Below are 27,004 nucleotides of genomic sequence, written 5' to 3'. Positions count from 1 at the left end.
GTTACATTCCTGCCCACATAGTGGCAGTGTTGTACTCGTGTTGCTACAACACTACCACCAACGAAACCTTGCCTTTTCATGCCGTCGGTTGTGAAGGAAGAGTCGCTCTACCTGTGTGTTGACTTAACTTGTGTCTCCTAACCAACAAAAAGGCTTCACCACCACCGTGGACGAAGGATTTCCCAGTATGGCGCTGTTGAACCTCACCATCAACTCAAGCAACCCGCCACTAGGTGAGTTGCAGCCCGCGGTCCCTGAATGAATCCTTGACTGGCTCGTGCGCTGCGCTTGCAAGTGACAGCTGTGCTGCTAACGCTAGCTGTTAGCGACGTTACGTGTCACACTATCAAAAGAGAAATATTCATTTTCAGTGTTTAGCTGCTTAAACTTAAATATAAGCAGATGCTTCCTGAAAAAAGGGACACTGGAGATATTTGTTATGACCTTGTTTTATGCAGCAGACACAAAATCTATGGAAAGAATAAGGTAAGCAGAGGACAAAAGTCGTATTTCGTACTAAGTTTCTAATTTCATTTTTTTGTAAACCGGACGAAATGAGCAGCTGGTGTTTAAAAAATGTACCATGGTCAACGAAGTTATGTGGTTTGTTTTGCAAACACGTCCGTAACTCGACCTGAATGTGAGTTGAAACTGGTTGGACGGTATTTGCACTGAGTTTAAATGGGATGGGAATTATCGGTCCTGACTTGGCTGCTTCTCTAACAAGCTAACGCTAGCTTGCCGCCGTGGCACCCACAAAACTACATGTGGGCAGTTTATACGTTTGTGCACTGTTTGTGCACATTGCTTATTACTTTACACTTAATTGTTCCATCAGCGCAACGTTTGCTTAGTATAAGCGAGACGTATAAATTTGAAAATGAAACACAAATTGTAGACCTTTAAGGGAATTAGTTGACATGCTATACCAGTAGCAAACTCTGATTATATGTATGTAATTTAAATGACAATAATGTATTTTTATCCCGCTCTATTATAATACTATGTCGATTTGCGTGTTCTGTTTATTAAGTGACCAGATCTGTCTAGTTATTGCTTTGTACCATTTTAATAAGCTAATCTAATATTTAGCTTAACCAGTGGCTAAACAGCGCCACCGCGCGGCAGCCTTGGGCACAGCAGGCTGATGCAAGCATCCTGAAACGTGCAGAGCTGAGTGAGGAGTGTATTTCTATGTACACCGCTTAAAATCCCTGAGCAGCCTCCACTGGTGGAAGGTTTTACGATACAATTCCACTTTTTTTCTATGGAGCGCAAAACCAACTTGTGTCTGCAGCTTGCTCAACACAAATTCATGGAAAACTGTTTACATACAGTGCATTCCTAAGGCTTTTTCCAGACAGTTCATGCTGACAGAACCTTGATTTTTAACACACTGTTAGGCATGCAGTGAACAACAACAGGTCTTGAGACAAGCTGAGATGAAAGACCAGTACAGCAGGTTCTCAAATAATGTCTGGTGATTTTGTTGTTCTATTCTGTTCTTCTAAAGAAGACCTCAAATACATAACTCAACAAAGTCGAACTTGATTAGGCCGTTTCACCCTGTTTTCGATGAAATCACAACACAAAAGCTCTAATGCAGACATTTCCTCGTGTCCTTCAGGGGCACTGCTGGCAGCCGAGCACGTGAAGAGCAGCGTGCAGGTGTCGGTGGAGGAAGGCAAAGCTACACAGCTTCAAGTCTCAGAGTACGTAACACACAGCGGTTATTTCACTAAAGCACTGTCTTCCTCACACTCCCAACACTAATGTTTATTCCTTAATAAAAGCTGTAATGCTTATCATGTATCTTGTGTCCTTTGCCCTTCCCTCAGTTTGGTCCAGTTTAATGATTCTAACTCCATCTGTCGATACCTGGCTCGAGTGGCTCCTGCTCTTGGCCTCTATGGAGCCAACATGATGGAGCAGACTGAGGTTCGGATGTTTGTCATAGATGTTTTAACTGTGAATGATTTTTGGGTTCTCACTCTGGAATCCATCTGGTGTCTGCAGGTCGACCACTGGTTAGAGTTCAGTGCCCGGCGGCTGTGTGGTCAGGCTGGTTTGACCGTGGCTCTGGGTGAACTGGACAAGGCCCTTTCTCTGCGGACCTTCCTGGTTGGACATTCCCTGACCCTGGCTGATCTCTCCATCTGGGCTGCCCTCAAAGGTCAGTTCTGCCAAAGTTTGCAATTCCGCCTGTTTTTCTGTGGGATTTGTGCAGTTGAAACACAACTGATGGTTGTTTCTGTGCAGGTCATGAGGAGTGGCCAGAACAGGGCAAACCGTTCTCCCACGTCAGTCGCTGGTTCTCTTTCCTGAGCTCACAGGTTCCTTTCACTTCTGTGGGCAACAAGTACAACGCCAAGAAGGCGTCAGTGGCCAAATCCAATGTATGTCTAATTTTAGCAGAAGCAAATTATTTTTATAACTTTTGGAAAGAGTAAATATATATGCTGGACAGCAATTTGAATAAAAAAAATTTAAAGTGCCCTTGTACAAAGTGTCACGTTAATCAATATTTTTTTCTTTGACAGACAAACGAGAAGAAGCAGGATGTTGGGAAGTTTGTGGAACTGCCAGGAGCTGAAATGGGCAAGGTGGTGGTGAGATTCCCGCCTGAGGCTAGTGGGTAAGTGGGGCTTGATCTAGATATTAGGATCCATAGGCTTCTAGTCATTTAAATAATGGGCCACACTATGTCTCTCTGTGGTTAGATACCTGCATATCGGCCACGCCAAGGCTGCTCTGCTAAACCAGCACTACCAGGTCACCTTCAAAGGCAAGCTCATCATGCGCTTCGATGACACCAACCCAGAGAAGGAAAAGGAGGACTTTGAGAAGGTGAGACATCCAGAGTCTTACAGAACAGGGAGAGATAATGTCAAATGATTTCTAAAACAGTTGAAAAAGAAAATTCCCCAAAATGAGTTTATTTATTTCTAAGGTAATCCTGGAAGACGTCGCCATGCTCCAGATCCATCCTGACCAGTTCACATACACGAGCGACCATTTCCCCACCATACTGCGATTTGCTGAGCAGCTGCTTTCTGAGGGCAAAGCCTACATCGATGACACCCCTCCTGAGCAGATGAAGCAGGAGAGAGAGCAACGCATTGAATCCAAATGCAGAAATAACAGTATGTCCAGGGACATGTGCATATTTACCACTCACACTTAACGCTGACCTTACATGGTGCAACCACTGTGTGGCGCGCTCTCTCTTCTGTAGCGGTGGAGAAGAACATGCAGATGTGGTCGGAGATGCAAGCTGGCACACAGTACGGTCAGACCTGCTGCATGAGGGCCAAGATTGACATGAACTCCAACAATGGCTGCCTGAGAGACCCCACCCTCTACCGCTGCAAGAACACTCCCCACCCTCGCACTGGAAACTCATACAAGTACTTTAGCGTGTGTTTGTGTGCTTTAACGTTTGAGACATTGGCCATAGTTAGGAATTCTTATTGTCTACTAACTTTTTTTTTCAGCGTCTACCCAACATATGACTTTGCCTGCCCCATCGTAGACAGCTTGGAGGGTGTCACTCACGCTCTCAGGACCACTGAGTACCATGATCGTGATGAGCAGTTCTACTGGATAATCAATGCCTTGCGCCTCAGGAAGCCTTACATCTGGGAGTATGCCAGGCTGAATCTCAACAACACCGTGCTGTCTAAGAGAAAGCTCACCTGGTTTGTTGACCAGGGATACGTTGATGGCTGGTGGGTTTAGATTTATTCCATCAGTATTCATATATCTACACCTTATCTACATCTACACCTGTGCTATTCTTTCACTGTCTTTCACCTTATGCTCCAGGGATGACCCTCGGTTCCCCACGGTCAGAGGAGTCCTGAGACGAGGAATGACTGTAGAGGGCCTGAAACAGTTCATAGCAGCACAGGTACATCTCAGATACAAAACAGATGGGAGCTCACAAAATCACTCATGGCTTGCTATGTTGAAAATTTCAAAGAGAATATTTAGATAATTACGATTTAAACATGTGAATGAAGTAACAGGTTTATTTGAGCCTGATAGTCTCATGTTATCTTCATTATTCTAGCTAATCAGGGCTGTCTTGTTTTTTATCAGGGTGGTTCACGGTCAGTAGTGAACATGGAGTGGGACAAGATCTGGGCTTTCAATAAAAAGGTAAGTCTCCACATTTTTCACATAACATTGAATCAGGCAATTACAAAGGTCTAAAATATTATTTAGCTATGCATCACAGCTGCTTTAGTTTCAGAGGTTTAATTTTTTGGAGCCTAAATTCCTCCCTACAGTTTGCACATGCAGTGTAATGTGGACAAATCTATTTTGTCTAAATAAAATAGATAATTTCCAGAAAATGCTATAAACTATTTACTTTTCATTGTCAACAATGCATTATAAATAACTACACATTGTTGAAGACTGTTTTTGATCAAGAGCACATTCTTTTTTTATTAATCAGTGTCTTGACCTAAATAAAGTAGTGTGATTACACACAGGGTGTAACCCTGTCACTGATGCAGGTTCAGAGAATTGCCCGCGGGTTCGCTGCTGGCATGGCTTCTTTGTGCTCCGCAGTCCATTTTGTTGAAAGCTTTCACTCACCGCCTCTACCCTCAGCGTCCATGTTCACCTCACAGACCTCACACCAGCTGCTTCATTTCACGTCACACTGTGGTTCACATTCGCGTTGCCCCCTCCTCCCGAGCCCATTTCCATCCGTGTGGGTATCTGTGTTGCTTCCTTCGTTCAGTTTTCCTCACCAGCATGTGCTGCTTCATACTGGGTTGGGTGTAATTGATTTTTTTGGGGTTGGTCATTAGTTGAGAGTAAGACCCAGTGTTAGGGATTTAACATGGATCAATTGATAGCAGAAACTACCAGCTGCTTCTGAGCATCATTTGCATGTTCAACTAACCCGCTTCTCCCTACCCTCTTCAGACAGTATGATGCCTCCTAGTGCCCCCAGAGTACCATAATATGCCACTAACTCTATATGGAACTTTACACATATTATGTGTATGTATTATGATATTTTGAGGTTTGGTTAATGATGCATCAGTGCATAAATCAACTGACCAACTTTACCCTAAACAAAGATGTTTGTGCGCACTTCTGATCTAGGTTTACATCAGCCACTGCACCTAGTTAAGTTAAATACAACTATCAATTAGATTGACATTTTCACGCACAGGCTGGTGAAAAGAGTAACTGGATTGGGGTAGAGCATAAGAGATGAGATTAAATCAGGAAGGTCTAACGGCGAGGGGGAATTTATGTAAACAGTTCATTTTATGTAAATGTGTCTCTACCTTTTCTCCTTTCTCTCTTCCTCCCTCCTTGTATATGACATTAAACAGCATCTCACTCTTCTGTTTCCAAGCTGCCAATTAGCTGTCTGAAGGTACTCCTCCACCTCCTCTCCTCATCTCCCTCACCTTCACCTACTCACTCCCTGCTTTCATCACAGGCTGGTTTATCTGAAGTCCTCCGACAGCTTTGCCTATTTTACCAGCCAAACAGCACACAGTCAGTGACCGTGTGCTGCAAATGCTCTTTAGGAAGAGCATCCCTATAATCTGCTTTGACCTGTAAAAGGAGACATGTATAACTAAGTAACAGGCAGCAGAGCTATATAATCTTTTAAATGATTATATAAAGGATTTAGCTCTGATATGTTTCTTTATTTTCTGTTATTTGGACATTAGTGATGCTTTTAGTTGTTTTCACAGTTCATATACAGAGGCTGAATATTTTGCAAGGGTATGTATGTGTGGGTATGTTTCCACAAGGAAGTACAGATCAAAAATTATACTAAGGCTTCAACATGGACTTTGTTCCCCTCAGCAAACATACAGTATTTGTACAGAGGGCTTTTAAGGGCCTTTATAGTTTTATTAAATAGAAACTGTAAATCTGTGACATAACGCAGATGTTTAAATGTGTTCCTGGTGGCATTTGTGAGGCAAGAAATTAGAATTCACAGGACATAATATTCATCTCATCTCTTCCTTCATCATGGACCTTTGCAGCTAAAGGAACATTTTAAAAGCTTTTCTTTCTTGTCTGTATCCACCATTTAATGAGGAGGTCCATTGTCTTGATTGATTTTTATGTACCACTTCACTTTACCTAAAAAAGGTACATCATTTGTAAGATCAATAATATTGTATTTAATAATGACATTGAGGCGAGCATATAGTTATTTTTGACATTTTGTGGTGCAACCTGACATCGTTATTCCCAACTATTATTATCTGTTTCACAAATCACAGACTTGTTGACGGGCTGGCTGGTGAAGTAGTGACGGAAGCTGGTTTAACAGCTGAGTTAAAGCTTTTAAGTTTCCCCAATCTGCAAACAATCATAACCTTATGAAATCAGCTTTTCTTTGCCCCTAGTCTTCCTCTTTGTGTGTCTGACTTCCTTCATTTATTGCTTTCTGAGCTGGGATATTAATGTAAGGTTTATGTTTCGTTTTCAAAGAGAACTGTTGAAGATGACAAAAACTGCCTCATATTTTGCTTTATTGTTTTTTTTTTTCATCATCATATTCTGACAACTTGTCATGAGGCACTAGGCTACTTTTAGTGACCCATGATATGTCTTTTTTTTTTTTTTTTGTATATTTTTGTGTTAGGTTATTGACCCAGTTGCTCCCAGATTCACAGCGCTGTCCAGCTCCTATGCTGTTCCTGTGTTCGTCCCAGAGGCTTCAGAGGAGATGAAGGAGGTGGCCAAACACCCCAAGGTTAGATATCCTTGTCTCTTTGTTTTTTTTTTTTGTTCACATGCTGACGTGAATGTCTGAGTGTGTAACACAGATATTTCACAATACAAAGTTATTATTAGTCAGATTAGTTGTTCTTTCACGCAAATGTTGGTTCTGAAGTAATTTTTGTGTCCATCTAGAATGCAGAGGTGGGCATGAAGGAGGTTTGGTACGGACCTCGAGTTTTGATTGAGGGAGCAGATGCTGAGACTTTCTCAGAGGGCGAGGTGGTCACTTTCATTAACTGGGGCAACCTCATCATTACAAAAATCAACAAGTATGTATCCGTCATCGCTCGGCTAATTCGAACAGCTGTTAATGATCATATGGTGGGTGGTTAAATTGTTTTTCTATCTGTTCTCGCCACTCAGAGGGACTGATGGCAAGGTTGTGTCCCTGGAAGCCCGTCTGAACCTCGATAACAAGGACTACAAGAAGACCACAAAGATCACGTGGTTGGCTGACACAAACAGTGCCTCCCTGCTGCCCACCATCTGTATCACCTACCAGCCTCTCATCTCCAAAGCCGTCATCACTAAAGATGACGACTTCAAAGATTACATCAATAAAAACAGCAAGGTTTGTTTTTTTTAGCTCATACGTTAATGAACAATGTGGATAGTACTGGCCATATAAGGATTTTTGTTACTGTGTAATTCAGCTGGAGGAAAAGATGCTTGGAGATCCCTGCCTTAAGAGCCTGAAGAAAGGTGACATCATCCAGCTCCAGAGACGAGGCTTCTACATCTGTGACCAGCCCTATGAACCAGTCAGGTGAGAAAGCCTTTAGTAAGCTCATCGCTTCTAATTCAGTAGCAATCATCAAATAGAAATGCACAAATCTACACAGTTTTCAACTGTATAGTTTGTTGATAGTTCTGATGTGTCCTGTAGCCCTCACAGCTGCAAGGAGAGTCCCTGTGTTCTACTCTATATTCCTGACGGTCACACCAAGGAGATGCCAACCACTGGATCCAAGGATAAGAACAAGGCCCAGGCAGCTTCCACCAACCCTGTGAGTGCTTTTCAAGAAAATCCTATTCAGATGTTTTAATTGTGTCTGCAAGTCAGGACTTGCATCCCAGTGAGAGCAGTTACAACTTTACGTAAGATGAAGCAATGTAAACCCCACACCATGGTTGGTATTCTTAACAAACCATGATTGGCTTGATTAGGTTGGCCAAATGATAAATAGGCTGAGAAAAGATGTATGGATTCATACTTGATATTGTAGGTTTAAAAAAAAAACAGCTATTCAACACTGAATTATTGTTCTCCATCTCTAAATGTTTCTTCCACTTGTTGTAGCCTGCTCCATCTACTAAGGCTGCTTCTGCTCCAGCGCCTGCTCCGGCACCTGCCCCAACCTCAGCTGGCAACCTCTTCTCTAGCATCGTAGCTCAGGGTGAAGCGGTCCGCCAGCTAAAGGCTGCCAAATCCCCTAAAGAAGAGGTGGACAAGGCGGTTCAGCAGCTGCTGTCTCTAAAGGTAGGTCAAGTGTGACTGAGAGCAAAGACACTTACAGTAATTGTTTAAAAGAATCAGTAATCAATGCTTTTGCTTTTTACAGGCACAGTTTAAGAAAGAGACAGGTATGGACTACAAGCCAGGCATGGCTCCTCCCACAGCATCTCCAGCTCCTCCCACAGCATCTCCAGCTCCTCCCACAGCATCTCCAGCTCCTCCCACAGCATCTCCAGCTCCTCCCACAGCATCTCCAGCTCCTCCCACAGCATCTCCAGCTCCTCCTACATTGGCTGCAGACTCCTCCTCTTGTCCATATACTCTTGTCACGCAACAGGGCGAGCTGGTCAGGAAACTGAAGTCAGAGAAGGCTCCCAAGGTACCTGGATATTGTTGTAGTCTGCATTAATGTTTACAACTCTCTGTTCAATCATTTTTGTGGTTTGCATGTTTCAAGCATTTGTCCAGTTACATCGTTCGGTTGCCACTCGTTGAAATTTCCCAGAGAGACTTGTCCTATTTTCATGTCCACACCATTGTCGCATGCTGCTTACGTCCCAAACCGTTTGCCACGTCACCGCTCGTGTCCCCATTCCATTTGCATCCGAGTCGAGTTTACCCTTTCCTACTCTGACACTATGATAATGTTGAATGGTGCCAGGACCAGATTGATGTAGCAGTGAAGCAGCTCCTCGCACTCAAAGCTGAGTTTAAAAAGCTCACTGGACAGGAATACAAACCAGGGATGGCCCCGCCCCCCCATGCTTCCCCTCCTTCTCCTCCAACCAACTCCTCGTCTTCTTCGACCCTGTATGAGCGTGTTGCGCAACAGGGGGAGGTCGTGAGGAAACTGAAGACTGAAAAAGCTCCTAAGGTATCCAGACCCGACATCAAGATCGGTAGAATAAAGCCCCACGATCATTTATACATATGATTGTTAATGCTGGCGATTCGATTTCCCTAAGGACCTACCATGGGCACCTGTAGGCTTCATAGTGATAAGTGAACCCCAGGTATTTCGCAGAATTGCAAATGGCTATAGCTGAAACGATGCGATATGCATCTGTTTATTTTTTGTTTTTGTATTTTTGTTTGTTCGTTTTTTTGACACATGGTTTTAAAAACAAAAACATATGAGGTTGTCCTCATGCACCATGAGAAATTGTGATGGCAGTTCTTCACAATATTAAGTTCTCATCAGTGATACTATACCTACAAACAAAATCAAACAAAAAAGGTCAAATTAACATGTCAATGGTAATTCAGCATCTTTGGTAAAAGACAAATGAGAGCCAAACAACTATTGTACTGTGACTGACATCATCATACCACAGTCATAATTTGTTGAGCAATCCACAAACCAGTTACGGTAAATGGAATAAGGGCACTGCCAACCTCGGTTTGCATTCATTTTATACCTCCTTTCTTGCCTCCTCAGGACCAGATTGATGCAGCAGTAAAACAGCTGCTCACCCTTAAAGCAGAGTACAAACAAGCGACAGGTCAGGAGTACAAGCCTGGAGCAGCCCCAGTTCAACCTGCTGCTGTCCCAGTCCAGAACACCCCCACCCCCACACCTGCCCCTGCCACCACCGGCCTCTATGAGAAGGTTTCTGATCAAGGAGAAGTAGTCAGGAAGTTGAAGACTGAAAAGGCCCCCAAGGTTTAATTTAGACTTTATAATTTGAACGTTGAATCGTATTGGCTCTGTTAATGGCATTTTTGTCTAAAGTTTGTTCTGTCTTGATATGCTGTGTTTTTTACGTTACTGGTGATGTTCATCAGGATCAAGTCGAGGCTGCAGTGAAGCAGCTATTGGCTTTAAAGGCAGAGTACAAACAGCAGACTGGGCAGGAGTACAAACCAGGCCAAGCCCCAGCGAGCTCTGCCCAGACTGGATCCAGCTCACCATCAACAAAGTCAGGTTCTGCTCCACAGGAGCTTTTCTCACAGGTTGCCCAACAGGGAGAGCTTGTGAGAAAGTTGAAGTCCGAGAAGGCTCCTAAGGTAAGGAATCAAACACAGAGCGCAAGACATACATCTAGTGTTAGACAGGAAAACAACTGTGCTTTCATTTCAGGACCAGGTGGATGAAGCTGTGAAGACGCTACTTGACCTGAAGAGCAAGTACAAGACTCTTACTGGAGAGGAATACAAACCAGTGGCTGCTGCTGGTGCCACTGGAGGAGAGGAGAAGAACCGCAAGGAAAAGGAGAATAAGTCTGAGAAACAGGGAGGAGCAGCAGGAGGAGGGAAGAAGGGTAAAGGAGACAAGGCTGGTCAGGGCAAGGAGTCCTCAGGAGGAGCAGGAGGCTCAGGAGAGGGTCAAGGTCCCAAGAAACAAACACGGTGAGACTCTGGAGGCAACCAAGTAGATCCACACGGTGATGAACTAGCTTTTTATCTGGCATCAAAAACTAAAAAAAATACTATGATCATTTTAAAGGTACTGAAGAACAGAAGTAGTCGTATTTTACTTTGCTCTTTGTCTCTCTGTAACGGCAGATTGGCAGATTTTCAAACCTGTTTACATTTTCACTGTGGTCACTCTCACTAGACTGAAACTATCTCTGTTCATCGTTGCATGAGGCCCAGCAGGCTCGAGAACAACCACAGCTACAGCTAGTTTCACCTCTGGATGTAGGATGTCACGATGGCTAGTTTAGTTAGCTGAGCTGAAATTACCTAGTGGAACCAATAAAAAGTATTGTTTTGAATGAATTCTCACGTTTTGTTCTTGTAAAAAAAATTGCAAGTTTGCACTTTGCATTGCAATGAGTTGGAATTAAGTTGGATATGTTGCCGGGATACTGAAGATAAATCATCTGTAAGCACATCCCTCTGCTGCTGTAGCTTAACGACTAAAACTGTTCTCATTTGGTGAGTTTAAGTGGTCGGTGTGGTTTTCATCACTTTGTTTGTGTTTGTTGTCTTTGCTGTAAATCGTTTGATTGCTGGCTTATGGACATGCTGCACTTGTTATTCACTACTTTGATTTGAATTTTTGAAGTACTGGATGGACTGACTGTGTTTACTGTTGATATGTTTTATGTCTCAGGGATGAATGAGTCACTTTTGTTATTAGCTGCACCAAACAGCAGGTCAAAATGTCTCTGTCCAAAACTTTGCTTTGATGCAAATGCATGCTTGCCATAGACTCTGCTTCACCTCTAGTGCAGATTGGCATTGGTTCACTCTAAATTGAGAAGGTTAACATGCTAAACATGTTACCTGATCATTGTTACCATTGTCATAGTTACTGTAAATACCTGCTGGAAGTAGAAAATCCTTTTTTAAGATGCAAAAAAAGTACAAAAAACTACTTTTGTTCTTCAGATGAAAGCTTAACGTTTGACAGTTTTGCTGATATGATTTTGCCTTGTTTTGCTGCCTGTGCATGGTTGATAATGTTGGGAAGAGGTGTGTTACTTTTTGGAATGCCTGCTGATCCCTGTATATGTACACAAGACTAAATTGTGTTTTCAGTGATGTTTGTTTTCTGACTGCTTCAACTCTTAGTGGAAAGGAATAAAATGGTGGTGACCATTTATACTTACTTTTATTCTTAAACTACTCCTTTTCAGTAATAGTTTCACTAGTTTCAATAAGTCTATCACATCATTATTTCCCTCATACTAACTCAGTCGATCTATTTTCAGTTTGGGCTTAGAGGCCAAGAAAGAGGAGAACCTGGCTGACTGGTACTCACAGGTAAGTTAAATACCAGCTCTGTTTTACAACTAAGCAGCTCTTGTACTTTTTGCGGGTTGGATTAATATTGTCTCTCTCATTCAGGTCATCACTAAATCAGAGATGATTGAGTACTATGACGTCAGTGGCTGCTATGTCCTACGGCCATGGGCTTTCTCCATCTGGGAGGCCATTAAAGAGTTCTTTGACCGAGAAATTAAGAAGCTGGGGGTGGAGAACTGCTACTTCCCAATGTTTGTGTCTCAGGCTGCGCTGGAGAAAGAAAAGACCCACATTGCAGACTTTGCTCCAGAGGTAAAGCACTATAAAATGAAAACATTACATGAGAAACATGAAAACTCTAAATTAATTAATGAAGCAAATAATCTTTTGTTACATTGCACAATGTGATATTAGTATTATATTATCCTCTTTCAGGTTGCCTGGGTAACCCGGTCAGGAAAGACAGAGCTGGCAGAGCCTATTGCTGTGAGACCCACCAGTGAGACAGGTCTGAAGTCCTTAGTCAGTTGTAAAGTCTTTGTGTTGTATTCAATGAAACTATTGGTGTCGGTTTCCTAATGTTGTTTGCTATACATCTTCATGTTTCATTCAGTGATGTACCCAGCCTACGCTAAATGGGTTCAGTCCCACAGAGACCTGCCAATCAAGCTCAACCAGTGGTGCAATGTTGTCGTCAGTGTCCATTTACTACTGCAACATCTAAATTCACATACCCTTATGTTGATATTATCCACATATCTTCTTATCCTGTTTGCTATATACTATTGCTTAAATTTCCTTTCAGAGATGGGAGTTCAAACACCCACAGCCATTTTTGAGGACAAGGGAGTTCTTGTGGCAGGAGGGACATACAGCATTTGCCACCAAAGAAGAGGCAGCTGAGGAGGTAACAGGCTCAAACTGTGATCTGAATTCAATCCATCCTCAGACGCACATGCCAGTACTTTGACGGAAACTTAACATTTGTTCTAAAGTATATTGTAATGCGTAAAGGTGCCCATCATGTGTTCATAGGTGCTGCAGATCCTGGATCTTTATGCCAGGGTTTATGAGGAGCTGATGGCGATACCCGTGGTGAAAGGAAGAAAAACGGAGAAGGAGAAATTTGCAGGAGGAGATTACACTACAACAGTGGAGGCCTTCATTTCTGCCAGTGGCCGAGCCATTCAGGTACTGTGGTGAACTGGAAAAGCCTGTTCTCTTCCATTATTGTCTAATTGACGCAAGTTAAATAACGCTTACCATTTAACTTTTTATTTTGTCAGGGTGCCACATCCCACCATCTGGGGCAGAACTTCTCAAGGATGTTTGAGATCATGTTTGAAGACCCAAAGAAGCCTGGAGAGAAGGAGCTAGCTTACCAGAACTCCTGGGGTATTACAACCAGGACCATCGGTGTCCTCACCATGGTCCACGGAGACAACATGGGACTCGTCCTCCCACCTAGAGTCGCCTGCCTGCAGGTAGACCCTTTCTCACTCACTACCCCACAGTACTAAATGAAACACAAAAAAATAAATGCACCAACTAATAAATAATTTGGTTTTCACCTCCTGTTTATTACATGCTTACATTTTAAGCTTTTTTACTTTGTATAAAAGCACAGATGATAAAGGCTATCTCCTTGTCTAGGTCGTTATCATCCCGTGTGGAATCACTGCCTCCCTACCAGAGAAGGAGAAGGATGTGCTGTTGGCCCAGTGCTCTAAATATCTGAGCAGGCTGCAGGATGCTGGAGTCAGAGTGAAAGTTGACCTCAGAGACAACTATTCCCCAGGGTGGAAGTTCAACCACTGGGAACTTAAGGTCATTATAAACAATCAACTAAAGAGAAACAGAGTCACAGAATTAACCTAAGACAGGGTACAAACGTTATTGATCACATTAAAAGACAGTCCTGGAATAGTGGTATTACAAGCAGCATTATCATTGGTCTATTGTATCCTATTCTATTCTATCTATTATATATGGTCTCTTATATCCAGGGGGTTCCTATTCGTCTGGAAGTGGGCCCTAAAGATTTGCAGCAGCGTCAGTGCGTCGCAGTGAGGAGAGACTCTGGTGCAAAGATGACAATTCCAGAGGCTGAGGTGGAGAAGAAGCTGACTACCATGTTGGAGGACATCCAGAACAGTCTGTTTAGGAAGTAAGATACATTACCACGCACCAGCTACAGGCTGACATGGGGCATTAACACACTGTTAAACATGTTACGATTGTCCTGTGTCTGAACACTTGGTGTGTGTGTGCGTGCGTGTGTTTCAGAGCTTCTGATGACATGAAGAACAACATGGTGGCTGTAGACACAATGGAACAGTTCCAGAAGGAACTGGACCAGGGCAAGGTGAGTAGCAGAATCAGTGGGATACAGATCACTGTCTGAACCAGAGTGAATATTTAATTCAATATTTCTCTTTTTTAATAGATTGTCCAGATCCCGTTCTGTGGAGGAATAGAGTGTGAGGACTGGATCAAGAAAACCACTGCCAAGTATGTGTAAAATTTCACATGTACCAACTCTGGTTGAGTCACATGCAGACCTTCTGATCATCATGTGCTTTGGAAATAATTAAATACTTTCAGTCACATTTACGTTCCACATTTAGGTCACATTTTAGTTCACTACAACAAACATGGCCTTAGGGATTTATGTCTGGTTTCATCTTATTTAAATCTGTGTCCTTACTGTATTTGCCATCTCTTTTAATCAGGGACCAGGATCTGGAGCCTGGAGCTCCATCCATGGGCGCCAAAAGCCTCTGCATCCCCTTCTCTCCCCTGAAGAAGTTGCAGCCTGGACAGATGTGTGTCAGCGGCAAGGAGCCTGCCCAGTACTACACCCTGTTTGGACGCAGCTACTAAAGGCCTGCTCTGCTGGAGCACTGGGATGGACATCGCAATCAAATGGGCCTTGCTACTATTTCTCAACTTTTCCATAGGGTTCTTGTGGTTGTTGATGTTAAGTGGTGTGGAGGTGACGGGACTATGGGATTTAAAATATTTGTTTTTTTTTTTATAAACGTATGTTGACACTGTCCTATTACAGTTAATTCATATGGAGGTGATAGAGACTATTCACTCATAGAAATCTGTCTCCAGTGATGCTGAATCCTTCCTAAATGGCTGATTACTGTCTAAAGACTTAAAGAACACAAACTGTCCCCATCAAGTGTCTAATATGACAAGTAAAATAGGAAAAACATTTTGTCCGTACTACTTTGTTGAGGACGATTAGGCTTTATAAAATGAGCAGTACTAATGGAAAAAGCCAAACTCCTCCTCCAGTCCATTGTCTTGGACCCAGACTGTCTCAGGAACTCTGCAGCTACTCGCACCACTTGTATTTGGACATTGTTTTCACTGCTTTGTCACCCTTTTCTGCCTATTGATGGTTACAGTACGTGGCTCACAGCCTAATGCAACTCGTTCAGATCCATCCGCGTCAAACCATGTGCGTCTATTATGAAGTATGTGGTTCATATGCAGTAGCGTGGCTTCATGACACGCCTCTACTAGTTGTCTGTAATAAACCCATTTCTTTTGCAAACTGTCATGCGTGTCTTGGTGGTTTTTACATTGGGAATAATGATGGAAGGGAGTCCCCCAACATCAAATATTTGGAACATTTCTGTAGATGTAACAATGTACAAAAAGGAACATCAATAGAAGCATTATTGGCAGCCATCAATATTTGTGTGGTTTTGTCTGAAAGGCTTTGGTAACTAACTACATAGATAAAGCATCCTTAGATCCAGTCACGGAAGGAACAGGCTTTAACATTTCCTCAAACCACCTGAGAAAAAGGAAAGACTGGTTATTGCTACTGTACAGTAGCAAACCCAATAAATATGTTCTGCCTTCCACAGTTACATAACACATTTCTGGAGACCGACGCTTCCTCGTTGATTTTCAAAATAAGACTTAAGTTGTTAAAGTCCTGCAGTTCAACCTGACGAACCTGGTTACACATCTGAAAAGCAGCAGCAATGTTCCCTGATATTCCAGCCTTTTAACTGTACACCACTTAATAAATATGTCTGAGAAAACCCCAGTAAAGGTGTTTAGCTATATCAAAATGGTGATTATTATTATTTATTTATTAGAGTGATTTCGGTGTTCACCTCACTGCACCATCCTGTAACCAGAAGCCGGTTTTTTATTTCGAAAGTCGCCACCGGAAGTTGATTGCGTTTGTCAGACTGTCTCGCCAAGTTGAAGTTCTAGCTTCAGCGTTAGTTAGCAAAAAAGAATGGGCGATAAAGGTTTATCAGAGGAGGAAGTGGCTGCAGCTTGTAAAGATGGATACCCGATAACAAAGGTAAGGGGGTCGTTGTGCCTCCAGAAGCTCAACCGAAACTTTTACGAACAGTGTCAAACCCACACAACGGGCCAACGGCTTAGAAACTCACTACTAGCTACTTTAGAGTCGCAGCGTCCAATATCGGACAGCGTTGATTCCCGGAAAGCACACTTTATCCCAGATGATTTAGTAGTCTCATAGTGGATTAAAGATACTCGCAGCTAGTATCACAGCCGCCTGCGCAGTCCTTGTAACACAAAGTTGGGGTTTTATACAGGCTTATGTAGGCTAACGTTAGCTACCTGGGGTGTGTGTCGGTGTGCGCTGACCTGCGTCGCCCTAAACACACACCTATGAACAGTCCTGTGGGCGCGGCCACGTTGACTCACCTCTGAAACAGCCGCGACTGCTGAAGTACGGCTTAGGTAGTGTTGCCATCAACCCTGGAGATCCTGCAGCCCGGTGTTTAATACACACGAACTGGGTGGGAGCTCTGGCAGTTCAGCGGGGACCCGTGTGTTGAACTCGATACACGCGTGGAGAAAACACTTAAAATGCAGCATTAGCTGCCGCATCTCTGCTAGTCTGATTCCATGCAATCCTTCATCCTTGTGTGTCATCGGTGCTCATCATTCTCCGAAGCTCCGCTGGAAGTACTGTAGGCCCAGGCTTCTACAGCGTGCACGTGGTTTGAGGTGGACATCTGGAGAACATTAGTGAAATGAGTCAGGAGTCATTCAGTCCATTTTGTCTCATGCGTGGACGTGGAGGTCCACTGCTAGCCATGCAAATGTATCTGCAATTTACATCTGAGACTGGGCTTGTGAAATTTAATTCTCCCGCTAACTATCACTTTGTGTAAATAAGCCCTCGGCATGTAAATAGTTCTTGCTTAGAAAGCAAAGAAGTTACTATCACATATCAGCATAAACCTGATCTGTTCAATGTGCTGATGCTCACTGATCGCTGGCTCAAACAGACATGATGACGATTTTCAGCCCATTTTGACCAGCATCGCTTGGATGAGAGGTTTCCCTGCTGGAATTCAGCAGATGTGGTACCCTGACCACAGATGTGTTGTCACAATATGACAACTTCTGTTGTGGTAACAAACACTAGATTGGCCATTCACACCAACAGTAAATGAGTGAATACTGTATTGTTATAATGTACATAAGTAACTATGTATTGTTTACCTAAAGCTTTACTGTGTGTCTGTGTGGCTTTAGGATTTCATGATGCAGCAGACTATGCTGCGGGTTAAAGATCCAGTTAGGTCATTGGACTTCTACACCAGAATCCTGGGCATGACGTGAGTATTTGCTAGCGTTTTTGTGTGTTCCTAAAGCACTTCCTGAACATAAACTAGACATATCTGTTGTGCGATGTGTTACAGGCTCCTGCAAAAGTTTGACTTCCCCTCCATGCGTTTTTCTCTCTACTTCTTGGGCTACGAGGACAAGAAAGAGATTCCCGCAGATATAAAGGAGAGGACGGCATGGACCTTTTCCAGAAGAGCCACCATCGAGCTGACACAGTGAGACTTAAGTCTTCCATTGCATAGTAGTAGAATGCCTTACTAAGCTCCAACCTAACTTAGCTACAGTTAGTGTTGAATGTAAGTGGTGATTGATTCCACCGTTAACATCTTCTCTTCATTCTCCTCTTCCGTCACTGCTCTCATCTCTTTTATCTGTCAGCAACTGGGGAACTGAGAATGATGAGTCTCAATCTTATCACAACGGAAACTCTGATCCACGTGGTTTTGGTAAGATTGTTTTCTGGTTTTCTTCCTTTGTATGTGCCTTCTGGACAGTTTGTAACTGACCGGACAGTTCAGAATTACTTTCATTGCTATATAACTGGCCATTATTCCCAATGTGGCAATAATGGCCATTTTTCTGGTTCCACCTAAACAATGACAGGAAGTATATGAAGACAAAAAGTCTCTACAATATACAATTTACAAATACTCAAAGTAAAAACAGGTCGTTAAAAGTGTTGAGTTTCTATCTAACATTTGACAGGACACATTGGAATTGCAGTTCCAGATGTCAAAGCTGCCTGTAAAATGTTTGAAGAACAAGGAGTTAAATTTGTCAAGAAGCCTGATGATGGTAAGAATTGTGTCTTTTCATTCATTTGTTCATCTCTACGTTCTGTTTAGCTGCAGTTGGGACACGCTCCTGTTGGACTTCTTTCCATACAATATATACAAATTGTCTTCTCTCCTCCTTTCTCAGGTAAAATGAAAGGTCTGGCTTTTATTCAGGACCCCGATGGCTACTGGATTGAAATTCTGAGTCCTAACAACATGGTGTCCATTACCTCATAAAAGCTGACAACGTGCTACCTGCTGCTGCGCATTCAGGCCCGACTGGCTATGGCCTCAGTGAAATAGCAGAACGTCGGAATTTAGCAAAGCAATGAGCAGCACGCTGCCTGCGGAGGGTTAGTGAGAATCACTCAATGCACAATGGCAATCGGTGTCTTTTGGCATCGGCTGCATTAATGGTTGAACAGTTGCGCAATTAGATTTAATACCTGAGTTGTTGTTGTTGTTGTTATGGATAATTACTTTGTATAGCTGTTTAAGTTTAAGTTCATCAGATCCTGCAGCATGTGTTTTAAAAAGTGACACTGCTGAAGTGAAGCAGTATTAATGTGTAATACTAATAAAGAGATGAACCATAAAGTTTATTAAATCATAGTTTTTACTTGGCTCCAGTCGTGTTGGGCTCTCGATTGCTTTCTGCTTTGCATCACTGAATACATTAGACTCGTCGGTAGAAAGACCACTGACAATCATTATTCAGAGTTGGAGTCGTTTTACACTCTGCTCTGATTGGTCAGTTTATTCATCAGGTGTGTCAGAGCTCCAGCAGCTGCTTTTTAAAACATGTATCAGCTCTGGCTTAGAGTCAGGAGCATCACCTGTCCTCCCCACTGAAATCTACCCCGCTGGACATCATTTATGGTGAGTGCTACCATGGGCATCTGTGCCCTGTTGTTTTTTGAAGAATGTCCGTCCTGTATGTTACCTCATATATTCTGGAAATATTTTCAGGCTGGTAATTTCTATAAAATTCTACACATGCACACAGTTCCTGTCATGAGAACAAGTTGAAACCAGGGGAATACTGGGAATAATGTTTGTCACTGTATTACTGCGTTTGTATTTGTGGTGTAACGGAGTCCCCCTATTTTGTCAGTAATGTTTTTATGTAAAACAAAAAAGGTGAATACATGAATGCCTTATTTTGCAACTGTGATTAATCTGATGCACACAGTCACAACTGAAGGTGATTTAACTCATCTTCAAAGCCATTAAGAAGAAAACATGCAGGGACGCGTGTCCAGTCTTTTCTTCTTCCTCCTCCCTGAGCTTCTGCGTTCGAAATATTCAAGCCTGCAAATTACGAATGTCGTCCCTGTGTTTGAGCCGAGGTCCTGGGCGGCGGCTCAAAGATACTGCAGACAAGACTACACTGACCTGGCCTCCTTACTAAATACATCCCAATACAGCAAGGTTGACCCGTACGAGGGCTGGATCGGGTTCTTCATGACGTCCAGTGAGGAGTGGAAGTGGAGCGTAGATTCTGGTAGGCCCGTTCTAATGAAGCTCAGTTCTAGCTATATTACATGCTTTACTGCCTTCTTCTCCCGTTCCTGAAGATGACCTACCTGCCAGTGATGTTGACTGGTGTCTATTTAAGAACCTGTTAACCTGGGAAGTGGACGATTGCAGCCAGCAGCACCCCTTCCTGTGTGAGGATGACCGGCTGATCCTGGTTCAGGAGGCCACGTCCTGGGAGGAGGCTCTGCGCTACTGCAGAGCTCTGCAGGCCGTGGGACCGACTCGGGCTCGGACCACATCCGCCTATGACCTGGTCAGCCTGCCGGACCCCATCAACATCCTGCTGAACGTAGACGCAGCGACTCAGGAGGTCCAGTGTTGTTCTCAACTCTCTGTATTTATGTGTGTGTGTAAATATACTGTACATAACTGTATTTTTGTTTTCTAACGTTGATCTATGAACTAAATCTGTGTGATCTGACTGTAACAAAACTAACAAGCAGAGTCAACCCAGTCACTTATTCCTGCCCAATAAACAAAGCCTTCCCTGCGGACCGCTGCTGTAGGTGTGGGTCGGACTGCGGTTCCTTGCTGATGAGTGGATGTGGCTGAGCGGGGACCCGGTGACCATCCCCGATCTCCCCGACTGTCCTGACCAGAATCAGCGCTGTGGAGCCCTGGATCCCAATAACTCTGAGTGGAAGACGCTCGACTGCTCTGAGAGGAGAAGCTTCATTTGCAGCACATACACTAAACACAGTGAGAGGAAAGAGTTCTAAACTTTGACGTCTTGAATCTTGACAGACAATCATTTGCCATTATTCATATAAATATGAATGGTGTCTCTGTGCTTCATTTTGAATTAACCTGGACATTTTGAGTCCTGGATGCTAAATACTGTAGCTGCGACCAATCACGAACAACCTGATAATTTTTAATAAGTTCTTTATATTTCTTACTCTGAATCAAGATTATATGACATCAGGTGACATCACCTGTAACATTTCTGCCACCTGTAGTCTTCTTTATTTCCACACTGTTCTCTGACTAATGAATACATTACTGTAAGTGGATGAGACCAGGTCTAAGATTAACTGGAATTATATTACTCATTATTTGTTTTTTGTTTGTACACAATGCTTCTGACAGTAAGAACACGTAAGAACACGTCTAACTGGATTGAGCACAGCTAGAGATGATACAATCCGGGAAATAAGATGAACTGAAACATACTGTATGAATGGAGTTATATGAATTTATAGTTTGGCAGCAGATAAACACATAATAAATGATAGTGCTTCATTCAAAGTGTTTTTTAGTGAGTGGGTGTTTATAGAGCCACTTCCAGAAATCACTCTCATATATGAGCATGCGTCACCTGGTCCCCAAGGAGTGGAATAAACCGTTCTTAGTTCTTGTCACATAGTCAGGAGCCGCAAACCGAGATGGTTTGACTCCCTCCAGGTGAAACCCCTCTCAACCCCCACATGTTTCCCAGACTCACTCACTTGATGAATCACTGGGCAAACTAAAGTCATGCAGATTTATACTCCCCTGATGGTCCATTCTCATTTCCCTTAAAAGTGGATTTCCAGAAAAGTTCAGGTTGTTTCTCTAACACGTGGCTCAACAAGTTCAGTCTCATTTAACCAATACAGAAACTAATTTCACATACCGTAAGTGTCATCTGACACAGGGCCCTCTCTGGGAGGAATCACCAGTAAATATTACAGTAACACTGATGTGAAAACTACCGGTGATTGTTGTGAACCTTTGGAGCACAAGAAACATTTGCCCCACTGTAATGGAAAAATTTTGCCTTGTGCTGTTTCTTATCCAACACACTCGTCATGTGCTGGTTAGGTGCAATACTGAACATTCTTACACAAACAAATAATCTCTTGTGCCCTGACGTACATCAAGTCTAAACATCTGATGCTCCATTTGACTGACTAATAATTTCTGATATATGTTTGTCTTTTACACCCGGACTCTGGCTCCATCCTATCTGACTCCCCACCAGACCCAAGGCTGTTAAAGCAAATGCATCTTGTCTTGGAAGCTCAGTGTTCCTTCCTTTGGATAACAAGACATGACGATGCAGAAGTGAGAAAGCAAACATTCTCACTCACAGCGAGATAAGGTGGCGCAAACAATTCCATTGCTGCAGAGAGACATTCCACCAGAGCCAGAGAAAGGGGTTAAAAGGCAGAGACAACTTGAGGATCGTGGGCTCTTTGCATCACACCTTCGTGGTGTGTGCACTGATCTCCCCAGCTGGTTTTTGGTTTGTTGATGTGCACGATCAACATCCATGCTTTTTATTTGCTTTCCCCATTATTTTTATTTTCTTTATTATTTCAATAAATCGCACAAAAGGACAACTCTCTCATCTGCTTCTTTATGGAAAATTTCCACCACAGAAATTGGCGTCTACGAACAGGATCCCGCAGCAGGTCGTCTGGACGGTGTGACCAGGGACGATAGTCCTGAGGACTAGGGTCGCTCAGCCTCCGAACCTCTACAGACATTCAGAGCTGGGAGGACTGCTCACCCGTCTGGATCGCCTCTGACGAGATCCACGAACTCAGATTCAAACTCAAATCCTAATTTGGCTCAGCTCGGTGAGAGAGATTCCTTTTAATTTGGGAAAAAACAAAAAGAAAATATAACTAGGAAAAGAGATAATATTTCTAAAACGACTATGTGGCTGAAAACATCTAAAATATAATAATTAGGACCAAACAATTTTTTTTTAATTAAAAAACTTAATATTCGGGTAAAAAAATTAATTAGGTCAAAGTGTGCCCTGGTGGTCGAGACGGTGGTTGCTAAGGGTTGGCTCGTGGAACCGAGCTTCCGTCTGTACTGAGGATACAGACATGTTTTTCTGATCTGTGCGTGGTCCACACGTGGGGGACTGAGTATAAAAGACGGCTTCTGAAAGAGGGAGTGCGTTTGCAGAGTGAAGTATTTTCAAGAGACGAGGGCCCCGGGCCTAGAGGGGCCTAACGTTGAGGAAGTACTTCGTGAAAGACTCTGTCGCCAGATCGGGTTGGTTCCCTTTTTACGGAGACGTCCGATAAAAAGGCATTTTGGGAAGGTTCCGGCCGGAACACATAAAAATCTAAGGCAGAAAACCGCCGGGACTCTGAAAGATGGGTTCGGGGCGATCTAAGTCTCCACCACCAGACTGCAGCATTACAAAAGTAAAAGTAATTAAAAGTAAAAAGTAAATATGGTTATTAGTGCGTTTCATGTTTCCATGAGTGGGAAACTGGTTATGGGTTCAAAAAGAGAATCGCTTGTGTAAAAGACATATGCACCTTTAAAAGAAAAATTAGATACAAAAAGATGAAATTTGAAAAAGCAAAACTATCAAAACTAAAGCCCTAAAAGAAACAAAAGAGTGATGAGAGTAACAGGAAAAAAGGAGATAACAACTCTGGGGAAGAATTGTTTGCACTCTGCCACACACACACATACACCACACACACACATATCATGTCAAGAGCAAATGCTCCCATTCTTTCTGCTCTTTGTCCTAATGCAGAACTGAGCGCGATGAGGGTAAATCCGGATCTGGACTCCTTTCCCACCATCAGCAGAAGAACCGAAGGAGAAGAAGCGCCTGAGCAACAACCAGAACAGGGTGGAAGCTCCACAGCAGCTGGAGGACACAGACCACAGCATGGACGCCTCACAGACTCCCACAACGTCTGCAGCCATCACGTTCTGGGCTCCTCAGATGAACCAGCTACTACAAGCATGTGTGTCTGACACAGACACCTGCTTATGACAATCAGCAAAGGAAAACAAGGACAGAGCAACAGCAGAGAAGACGTGCTCTGACACAGACACTGGTTGAAACAACAGGAGAGGCTTCAGACGTGATCGGCCCAATAGAGCTGCATCTGAGGATCCAGGAAAGGTCTGTCATCGAGGAACAACTGTCCCATTGAAAGGCTTCACCCACTGGCGCTCACATCAGACTGATGGTTGGGGAAGGAGGAAGGTGACGGTTCCTTTTCACGTGACGTACAAGACGGTACCGCAAACATACACACACACACATTCATACACGCAATGAAGAAACACGCTTACAGCTGATACACGCTCAAATTCATGTTCATGCTTATCTGCTCGCAATGAAGAATCGCTTTCTGCTCAAAAAAAAAAAAAAAATTCCACAGAGTGATTTTTAAATGATGACAAACAGCTAAATGACAACTGCTGCATGACTTTACAGTCTGATTGGTTTAAACTATTTTTAACTTGCAATAAATTCAGAATAAAATCCTCCATGTTTCTAAAAATATTTGTGCACAATATAGGTTTGTCTGGCCAGACTGTAGGAAAACAAAAACAAAACCAGACTATAGGAAGACTGAAACTGACTGAAACAGACTATCAATGACTATTAAAGGGAAGACGACTATTAGAGAGAAGTAATAATAATTACTGTACGTACCAGACTATTAAAGAAAACCCTATTCTTTCACTGTCTTGTGCAACATCTGACAGCAAGACACCGTAACATTCATTTTTGCTTTCAAACTTATGCCCAGTTTAAATTTTTAGGAAGAGATCTCATGTGTAGTTTAGGTATTTGATTGATTTCCACTCCAGACGAAGTGCAGGTTACATCTACAGACATTCTAAATAATCCCTCTTTTGTTGGTGTTAACTTCAGCTCAGCTGTGCTCCTATCATTGGCTGCTGAGGGGGGGCTGTAACTGAGGCCCTCACACAGGCTGCATCACAGCTTGTTTATGATTTCACACACACACAAACTGACCTCAACTTCCCTCTTTTGGGATGAACACAGGTCTGCGCTTGCGATTTCTTTTACTAACGAACAAAAAAGATTTTTGATGTTTATTTTACAGTTCCACACGTCCCTCTGTGAAAACATGATGGAGACAGATGCAGGACGTGGGTCCTTTCGTGAACAGATGTCAACGGGGTAGAGACTGGTGAACGACTTCTGACCCCATGTGACGTATTCACCTACTTTGCATACTTTTAGAAAACTTCTTTTATTCTGCCGTCATGTGCAGCAAACAGTAAACTGGGTACCTCCACATTCTAATGACACACATTACACGCTTTTGTTTTTATTTTCATTTTTCAGAGGACGCTCTGACCCAACACTCAGCCTTACAGGAAGCCCTGCTTCCATGTGGCTCACACACAGACATGATGTAGGTTCGATCAGAGGATGTGAACCAGTGGTCATCACACCTAAATCTGACCACAGACCATGTAAACAACAACACCCTCTTAAAGGAAGCCATAGATGGCGTTACTGCAGACACCACTAATCTACTGAAACATTGGATGCAACAGGCCACAAAGAGAGCCTGTCTAAATTACACTTTGTTTAGACAAAATTATTTTCTGGGTCATTGTAATTACAGCTGATGGCAAATCCATCTCACCCAACAGAGTTAAAGCAATTTGAAACCTGCCTAAACCGTGCACGTAAAAACAGCTGATGTTTTTTCTAGGTCTTTGTTCTTGTTGTAGGACTTTCGTTCCTAACTTTACCTTCTCTGAGGCCCCACTCAGGGTTCTGATGCAGACGTCTTCATCGTCCACTTCTTGTCTCACGTGGACGTCTGAGGCTGAACAACGTTCACCGACCTCATGCTTGCTCTTCAGTCGGCTCCTACTTTGGGTCTTCCTGATCTGACCCTACGCGACCTTTCACTCAAACAGTGGATGAGAAATCAGGTTGTACGACTTCTGTTCTTTTGTCCTCATACTTTGATTCTTTTGGAAAACATCACATCTTTCTACAGCCCGATGGCTTAGATGCAACACCACCTTACTCAACATGCTGAACATTACTATCAAGAGGTCGTCTTGAAGTCTGGCGCTTTGCTAAGACACTACTCTGCTCAGGCTGCAGAGTTGATCGCGTTGACTGAAGCTGGTAAACTAGCAGAAGGAGAGTCTGTTACCATCTACACAGACTCCACACATGCTTGTGACACTTTGGTTCTCTGTGGAAGCATAGGAAGCTTTTTGAAGTCTGATTGCAAACCTATCTCACATTATGATTAGGTTCTGCTTTGCTGGACGCTGTCCTGCTGCCTACAGCTAATGCTGTTTGTAACTGTCCGACTCACAACATCAGTGATGACTTTGTTTGTGCCGACATGCAGCTGCAGACGCTGCTGCGAAGGTCGCTGCCCAACAACCCCTCCCTCTCCTGATCCTCGTTTCCTCTCCTGATCCTTGTTCCCTCTCCAACTCTCTCTATCCTTTCCTTCCTCATCTCCCTGTGCTTTAAACATTTTGTACCTCACAGGAACTCAGACTCTGGCTGACGAATGGTTCCACCTGTAGCCATGGAGTCTGGTTTGGGCCTGATGGCAGCCGTGCCGCCCAAACACCTTTTCCCCACAATTCAGATTTCCAACAGGTGAAAACAGGCGACAGGACCATTACACCATCCAACGAGGGGACTGGCGATCGTTAGGAGTTCAGGAGGAAGCATTGGGACTCAAAACGGTGGCGAGGTCCCTTCCAGGTCCTTCTGACGACCAACACGGCTGTGAAGATCGCAGAAAGAGCGACTTGGATCCACTCCAGCCACTGCAGGAAGGTCCCGGATCCAACAGACGACCCTCCATCTACATCTCACGAAGAAAACCACCAATAAAGAAAAGAACTGAGAAGGACGACCCTCGCTGTGCTCACACACGCACTGAGGCGAGGCTGCGTTGACCGTTCAGCTGAAGGTGTGAGCCAAGCGCCGCCTGAAGCTGCGCCGGTGAATCACACTATCAGACCATACATCTACACACACGCTCCTGAGAAAACACACACACGAGCAGCCTTGAGTTGCCAACGCTGGACGACGTGTAGACTCTTCACATCACGGGAGTGACAGTGACTCAGACGACATTGGGAGGAAACCTGGCGGTGATAACGAATCCCAAGTGTCTCTGTGATCAGCTGATCACTACCTGAAGAACTCCAACGAACAATCAATACTTCAACACACAGGTTGGAAACAATCTAACGCTACTGTTCAACAGGAAGAAGCAGATTGTTACGAGACATCAATTGTAAACATGCTTTGTTAGGCTTCATTTTATGTTACTCTGATTATTGCCTTTATCACATGATGTTTCTATGTAACTTTGCATACTACTTTTGAATGAGA

The 27,004-nt window shown here is 43.4% G+C and overlaps 3 protein-coding genes and 1 long non-coding RNA gene across 8 annotated transcripts; 3 read left to right on the top strand and 1 right to left on the bottom strand.

Moving 5' to 3' along the window:
* The first annotated feature begins 57 nt into the window (after window positions 1-57).
* Window positions 58-15,501, top strand: eprs1 (glutamyl-prolyl-tRNA synthetase 1). Of its 5 annotated transcripts, none has more exons than XM_055507282.1 (37): window positions 58-233; window positions 1,628-1,712; window positions 1,839-1,938; window positions 2,017-2,173; window positions 2,260-2,396; window positions 2,541-2,635; window positions 2,721-2,847; window positions 2,951-3,143; window positions 3,236-3,407; window positions 3,495-3,728; window positions 3,826-3,910; window positions 4,102-4,161; window positions 5,384-5,404; window positions 6,641-6,751; window positions 6,913-7,049; window positions 7,144-7,351; window positions 7,434-7,546; window positions 7,667-7,787; window positions 8,081-8,260; window positions 8,343-8,437; window positions 8,522-8,615; window positions 8,898-9,110; window positions 9,675-9,899; window positions 10,022-10,243; window positions 10,317-10,585; window positions 11,896-11,947; window positions 12,032-12,241; window positions 12,365-12,437; window positions 12,543-12,622; window positions 12,735-12,836; window positions 12,965-13,120; window positions 13,216-13,413; window positions 13,583-13,756; window positions 13,936-14,096; window positions 14,216-14,294; window positions 14,376-14,440; window positions 14,662-15,501. In XM_055507282.1, exons 1-37 carry the CDS (start codon window positions 188-190, stop codon window positions 14,810-14,812), a joined length of 5,001 nt encoding a protein of 1,666 aa, XP_055363257.1. In that variant the 5' UTR covers window positions 58-187; the 3' UTR covers window positions 14,813-15,501. The 5 variants fall into 5 exon arrangements, with proteins under 5 accessions (XP_055363257.1, XP_055363256.1, XP_028999993.1 ...); XM_055507281.1 differs by having other exon boundaries at window positions 8,343-8,458; XM_029144160.2 differs by having other exon boundaries at window positions 8,343-8,615.
* On the bottom strand, window positions 15,343-16,876 carry LOC129603871 (uncharacterized). Its single transcript, XR_008694148.1, has 2 exons — window positions 16,640-16,876; window positions 15,343-15,743 (listed from the first exon to the last, which is right to left on the bottom strand). It is a non-coding gene; the product is annotated as an uncharacterized LOC129603871 (long non-coding RNA).
* On the top strand, window positions 16,109-18,973 carry LOC114852081 (glyoxalase 1). The gene is made up of 6 exons (XM_029144168.3): window positions 16,109-16,268; window positions 17,480-17,562; window positions 17,647-17,787; window positions 17,951-18,018; window positions 18,278-18,367; window positions 18,494-18,973. Exons 1-6 carry the CDS (start codon window positions 16,200-16,202, stop codon window positions 18,583-18,585), a joined length of 543 nt encoding a protein of 180 aa, XP_029000001.1. The 5' UTR covers window positions 16,109-16,199; the 3' UTR covers window positions 18,586-18,973.
* A 129-nt stretch (window positions 18,974-19,102) lies between these two features.
* On the top strand, window positions 19,103-21,119 carry LOC114852080 (putative C-type lectin domain family 20 member A). The gene is made up of 4 exons (XM_029144167.2): window positions 19,103-19,227; window positions 19,541-19,852; window positions 19,926-20,197; window positions 20,394-21,119. The coding sequence occupies exons 2-4, from the start codon at window positions 19,591-19,593 to the stop codon at window positions 20,604-20,606; spliced, it is 747 nt and encodes a 248-aa protein (XP_029000000.1). The 5' UTR covers window positions 19,103-19,227; window positions 19,541-19,590; the 3' UTR covers window positions 20,607-21,119.
* Window positions 21,120-27,004: the final 5,885 nt, after the last annotated feature.

Source organism: Betta splendens, chromosome 3 (assembly GCF_900634795.4).
Source record: "Betta splendens chromosome 3, fBetSpl5.4, whole genome shotgun sequence".
Taxonomy (NCBI): Eukaryota; Metazoa; Chordata; class Actinopteri; order Anabantiformes; family Osphronemidae; genus Betta; species Betta splendens.
The sequence above is the reverse complement of the archived record's forward strand: the minus strand, read 5'-3'. Positions and strand labels throughout refer to the sequence as shown.

Bases quoted from the DNA above. Each gene is read 5' to 3' on its own strand.
- LOC114852081 (XM_029144168.3), top strand. From the start codon at position 16,200: ATGGGCGATAAAGGTTTATCAGAGGAGGAAGTGGCTGCAGCTTGTAAA. The intron at 17,563-17,646 runs GTGAGTATTTGC...GATGTGTTACAG, and splicing joins ACCAGAATCCTGGGCATGAC to GCTCCTGCAAAAGTTTGACT. The intron at 18,019-18,277 runs GTAAGATTGTTT...AACATTTGACAG, and splicing joins CTCTGATCCACGTGGTTTTG to GACACATTGGAATTGCAGTT.
- LOC114852080 (XM_029144167.2), top strand. From the start codon at position 19,591: ATGCAGGGACGCGTGTCCAGTCTTTTCTTCTTCCTCCTCCCTGAGCTT. The intron at 19,853-19,925 runs GTAGGCCCGTTC...CCGTTCCTGAAG, and splicing joins GAAGTGGAGCGTAGATTCTG to ATGACCTACCTGCCAGTGAT. The intron at 20,198-20,393 runs GTCCAGTGTTGT...CCGCTGCTGTAG, and splicing joins TAGACGCAGCGACTCAGGAG to GTGTGGGTCGGACTGCGGTT.
- eprs1 (XM_029144160.2), top strand. From the start codon at position 188: ATGGCGCTGTTGAACCTCACCATCAACTCAAGCAACCCGCCACTAG. The intron at 234-1,627 runs GTGAGTTGCAGC...CGTGTCCTTCAG, and splicing joins CTCAAGCAACCCGCCACTAG to GGGCACTGCTGGCAGCCGAG. The intron at 9,900-10,021 runs GTTTAATTTAGA...GATGTTCATCAG, and splicing joins AGACTGAAAAGGCCCCCAAG to GATCAAGTCGAGGCTGCAGT.